The 5,524-nt window shown below is 38.1% G+C and overlaps 1 protein-coding gene across 1 annotated transcript; it reads right to left on the bottom strand.

Moving 5' to 3' along the window:
* Positions 1-958: 958 nt before the first annotated feature.
* Positions 959-4,035, bottom strand: LOC136208939 (pentatricopeptide repeat-containing protein At2g15820, chloroplastic). Its single transcript, XM_066000237.1, has 2 exons — positions 3,348-4,035; positions 959-3,058 (listed from the first exon to the last, which is right to left on the bottom strand). The coding sequence occupies exons 1-2, from the start codon at positions 3,948-3,950 to the stop codon at positions 1,175-1,177; spliced, it is 2,487 nt and encodes an 828-aa protein (XP_065856309.1). The 5' UTR covers positions 3,951-4,035; the 3' UTR covers positions 959-1,174.
* Positions 4,036-5,524: the final 1,489 nt, after the last annotated feature.

The raw sequence follows: 5,524 nt of genomic DNA, 5'->3' as shown, positions 1-5,524 counted from the left end.
TGAATGATTGCTAATTCATGACTTTTAACACGTGAATATCATGTTGAGTGTATTCACAAATCAATATAATTTTACCAATGTAATAATATGAAAATTTTGAATCTATGTTCAAATGTGACTCTTATAATTTTATAACTTCATGACGAGATATTTTAATAATTTTAAATGTAAATATAGTAATCATTTTAATTATACCTATCATTTTATTAGTCCCTTTCCTTTTTACCTAACACAGTGTTTACTTTCTCTACTTTGAAAAGCACACTATAAAGTTTCTATCTTTTATCAATATTGATTCTTTGGTCATTCTATCTATTTTTTTTTCGGATTTTAACTGAACATATCTTAGCTTTTAGGACAGCCATAGTACGATACAAAATGAACATGTTAAAAATCTAAAAAAAAATAGACAGAATGATCAAATGGTTAATATTGACAAAAGATATGAATCTTGTAATGTGTTTTTCAAAATAGATAGACTAAATAGTATGTTAAATAAAAAAGTAGAGATTAATAAAATATTTACCCTTTTCTAATTAAGGGCTCACCCATCATCCTTTACCCATTGAATAAACAGCTCCCTGAATTTGTCATAACAGTAGATTCACTTTCTAAATTTTCCAATCATTTCTAAATTTTGCAAGTGTTTCACCAGACTTGATTATTTTGTATTACCAACTCCTTAAATTGTTTATAAAAATAGATTATATAAAAACCTATTAAACCTAAATTCTAAAAATACTTCTGTTGCAGGGTTGAGAGGTCGAATAAATGAAAATTAAAAGTTTATAAAGTTTAAAAAGTTAAACTACTTTATGGACAAGTTCAGGGAGTTCGTGTTACGGAATAATCAAATTCAAGAAACTGATAAGACACTTACAAACTTAATCTATTATTATGGACAAGTCCGGGGAGCCCTGATGATGTAGTAAGCCAATAAAATAGTAACCCTAGTTCGTTGTTGGTTCATGTAACTCTATCAAACAATAAGAACATTTAAAATATAAATTAGTGACAACTTTTCCTATAAATTGATGTAATCACATACTTTTCATTCAAAGGAATATTAACAAACACACCTATGCAACTTACATTATAGATAGATCATACTTGAAGTAGACTTGTGTATTAGGCATTCCTCTCCAAAGTGTGCTCAAATCCTTCTCATCATTGTCTATGAAGTTTCAATGTCACTGTACTCAGATGCCCCTTCATCAAAATCAGGATCACTATCAAAATTCATATCCTGAGTTTCTCCTGAAGTATTCTCTGAAGTCTCATCATTACCCGCTTTTAGAATGTCTTTCAGGTCATCTAATATATATGGTTCTACCAGTTTCCAGAACCATATAGAATCATTTCTCAGAAATCCTAACCAAAACACTCTTCCCTTTCTCTTCACTCTGCAATTCAGAGATTTTGCTTTCAGTGATTTAACAACCTTTTCGACACCCTCGCTACTTCCTTTTAGCCTCAACAATATGTCGCCGGATGGTGATCTGTATCCCCCATACATATACCAGTACGCAAGAACTTGCGGTGACAACCACCGATGAATTAGCTTCGGTAATGTGGCTCGGCCTTTTGGCCAGAACTGTTCTGCGTAGAAACCAAAGTAAGAGTGTCTGATAGTCGAAAATCTGTACGGTACCTCATCGTTACTATCAGTTAGTTTACAGGAAGGATGTAGCCACTCATGATAATGATCATATAAATGTCTCTTCAGAATAGAATGTGCATTAGAATTCTCGTTTAACTCGAACCGAATCATGTGTTCCTTCCTATCTTCATCTGATTCAATTCGCAAACCACCTAACAGTAACCCCACTAAAATTTCTCTTTGATCTTTGCTTAGCTTGAGGCTAACAGGCTTCTTAACCACTTTCCTGGTCAATGTGAGCACATAATCAAGCTTTTCAATCAATGAAGGTTCAATGTCATATTTCTTCCGACACATGAGATCGTATATTTTCTCCGCCTTTACATGTTCTCCAGAAGAGAGGTAACCTCCAAGAATAATATTGCATGATCTGGGGTTAATACCAACAGCTCCTTCACCGCACATCTGGTTGAAAGTCTCTTCGGCTAGTACAAGGTTACCACTTTTCACCAAAGAATCCAAGTATATAGTGTAAATAGTTCGATTTGGTCTGCAATCCTTAAGGCATGCCGAGAAAGCTAACTTCAGTTTATCATGCATATCTAAATCAAGGTACATGTTCATTAGATCAACAAAAGATGGCATGAGGGGCTTCATACCACTCTCGGTGAACTCTTGCATGAGTGATTCTGCAGATTCGACCTCCTTAGCTTGACATAACACCTCTATGATTTTATGATATGCTGCAACACTAGCAGAACCAAGATGCTCCTGCATTTCCCTGAAAAGCTCAAGTGACTTAATATGATAACCAGCCTTGGCAAAAACTTCCATCATATATACAAAAGCTTGTGTCGGAATATTTCCATCCATTTGTAGGAGTTTGAACCAAGTTCTATTGGCTTCCTCCACATCCCCCTCCTTCGAACATGCTCTCAAAACGGACACCAGCACTTCCTTATCCTCCTGTATTCCTGCTTGCTTCATCTCTTCTCTTATTGATGAAATTCTTTCTTTATCTATTGTGTCCTGATAACTATGTAGCCAAATTAGGCCACCATAAATATCCTTCTGTATCTCAAGTCCAGATGTCACCAAATTATGAAAAATAAATTCAGCCTGCTTAAGATATTGCTTCGCAGAGCCCCCCGGTTTGGTAACAAGAGCTTTAAAGAGAGAATTCTGCAAACTCAGCCGTGGCTGGTAACCTCCAAGCTGAACCATACGATTATAAATAGTACATGCTTCCTCCAGGCAACCAGTAACTGGTGCACTAAGATATGCAATCACCAAAATGTGAAAAGTGGATTCACTCGGAACACGTCCCTGATTGATAATATCATCAAAAACCTCTCTGCACTTGGCAAATTTTCGTTCCTTGCCCAGGTAATCCGCTAGCTTTGTAGACAGAGCAAAATCAAATCTATACCAGTGCTGCTGCATCATCCATTTGTATACCTAAGAAGCAATTAAAGTGACTCTCATTACTCTTCTTTGCTTTAGTTTGTTCAAACAAAAAACAATCATTGAATTCCAAAGTATAGAGGTTTGATCTTGGCTTCATAATTCTAATATAAGTCTCAATGACAACCAGAATTCTAATTTCAAGTGACACAGGAAATAATTTCTAACTAATATGCCAAATTAGCATCTTAATCAGTACTTTAACTACTCAACATCAGCAAATAGATAAACATGAAAAACGCAAATGAATTAGGGATTTTAAAAAGGGAATTGAAAGAAGTACCCTAAAGCCAGTTTCGTTCTCGCGAACGCGGAAGCAATGAACCACAACGTAGGTAACATCTTCCTGCCTCATCCATTTCCTCTGGCCATTTAATATCCTCACCAAGGTCCCAGCCTTATGCGCTGGTAACTGCTTACACAGCCAGGCCAATCTAGACCGCCTCCATTGCTCTGGCAACTCCTCCAACGCCTTGACCTCCAACGCCGGTGCATCCACTTGTTTCAAATCTACACCAGCACCCAAATTTCCCAAATCACCGTCGAAATTAAAAAGGTCAGTTTCATTCTCGTAGTTGCTTGCCAAGTCCCACTTCTCTTCCAATTCCAGAGAAGAGTCGGATTCGCAGGCCAAGTGTTTGGCAGAAGTACTGAGACACTTTAGACTGCGAAAAGAGCGAAAGGTTTTACGGGTGAGGGGGTAATTGCAGAGAGAGTGAAGAGAGAGGCGGTGGCGGAAGTCGTGGAAAGGAGAGTGAGTGAGAGAGCGGAAGAGGGAAAGAGAGGAGAAAAGAGATGAGCGCATAGGGAGAGTGAGGATTGAATGAGGGTCAGGGTTTAAGAGGGAGGTGGGAGAGGTGAGGAGCTCTGGAGCTCTGGCGAGCATAGCCCTGAGTTGGGTTTTAAGAGGGTTATAATCAACGGCGAAGAAGAAAGGAGATGAAGACAGGGTTTCAGTTGGGGATGAGGCTAATGTACTTGCGGGCCAAGTTCCGGTCGAATACTCAAAGGCTATTGCTATTTACCGCCTCCATGTTACTTATCACCGCCCCTTTTTGACCCTGTCCCTCTTCTCATTTTTTTCATCTAAAATTCAAAATCACCACTCTCCCGAGTAAAAAAAACGACTTTTACAAAAATAGAACCGAACATTTCAGAAGAAGATGATTTCGAACACGAGGTATTATTACGATCCTAAATTCCAACAAAATTCGGTTTCTCTTTTTTTTTTTTTTAATTTGGCCTGAACGGGCAGCATGTGCCGCTCGTTCCAGCCGTGGGACGGGCAGTGTGAGCTGCCCGTTCCTACCTATGGTGGAACGGGCAGGCTGCCCATTTAGCCTAAAAAAGGCCCGAAACATCCTCAAATTTAATTTTTTGTATTTTTTCAAGTTTTATTAATACCTGTTATGCATTTTTTGTATATTTAGAAACCGTTAGAAGATTGGAATCCCGATGGCATTGATTATAGTTCCCGTTTCATAATGGACACCGTTTTCCCTTCGTGTCAAGATGTTGTTGATTGGGCAAAACAGATAGCTATTCAAAATGGGTTTGAGATTATAATATCTTTGCACAAACATGGGGGAAAGCAGACGTTGTTGAGATGTTCACGGGATGAACGCTACAGAGGTGTTCTGAGAACTTCTGAAGATACTTTAATAAGAAAAAGTAAAAGTAAAGCGTGCAGATGTAAATTTCAGATTAAAGCCTATCAACATTCAGACCTTTCTGGTTGGGAGATACAGACTTAGGCTGGGTTAACTGGTAAGCATAATCATACGTTACGTGTGTATCCAGAGGGAAGTCGGCAGATGAGTGGACTCAGTACCGCATCTAAAATAACTGTGCGTGATATGAGTTCAGCTAAAGCAAAGCCTTGTGCTATTTTAGCAGCAGTTAAAGAAAAGCATCCAGCAGACAACCCAACAATTAAACACGTCTATAATTACAGGGATAAGATGAGGAAGGATGAGTTTGAAGGTAGAGACCTGGCTAGTCAGTTCTACCATATTACTGTCGAGAATAAGTATGTTCATTATACGCAAGTTGATCCTCATTCTGGTGTGATAATGCATGTGTTTATGGCACATCCAGAATCAGTAGATTTATTCAGGACCTGTTACTGGTATATCGGTATTGATTCAACGTACAAAGCTAACAAGTACAAAATGCCATTTGTTGAAATTGTTGGGATGATGCCATGCAATAACAACTTCAAAATTGAGTATGCCATAATTAAAGATGAGACTGAAGGGAGCTATCGTTGGGTCCTGCAATGGCTGAGAGTTTTGATGGAGTTTGATCTCAACCCGACTGTTATTGTTAGTGATAGGGTGTTGGGGTTGTTGAAGCCGATCCAAGAGATTTTTCCACATTCAGCACACTTGCTATACACTTGGTATATAAATAAGGATGTAGAAGATCGGGTGTACAGAATTATGGGAGATAAATCATGTG

This window comes from Euphorbia lathyris, chromosome 10 (genome assembly GCF_963576675.1).
Source record: "Euphorbia lathyris chromosome 10, ddEupLath1.1, whole genome shotgun sequence".
NCBI classification, from domain to species: Eukaryota; Viridiplantae; Streptophyta; class Magnoliopsida; order Malpighiales; family Euphorbiaceae; genus Euphorbia; species Euphorbia lathyris.
Note: the sequence above shows the minus strand (reverse complement) of the source record. Positions and strands in the feature narration are given on the sequence as shown.

Bases quoted from the DNA above. Each gene is read 5' to 3' on its own strand.
- LOC136208939 (XM_066000237.1), bottom strand. From the start codon at position 3,950: ATGCTCGCCAGAGCTCCAGAGCTCCTCACCTCTCCCACCTCCCTCTTA. The intron at 3,059-3,347 runs GTACTTCTTTCA...ATTGCTTCTTAG, and splicing joins AGAACGAAACTGGCTTTAGG to GTATACAAATGGATGATGCA.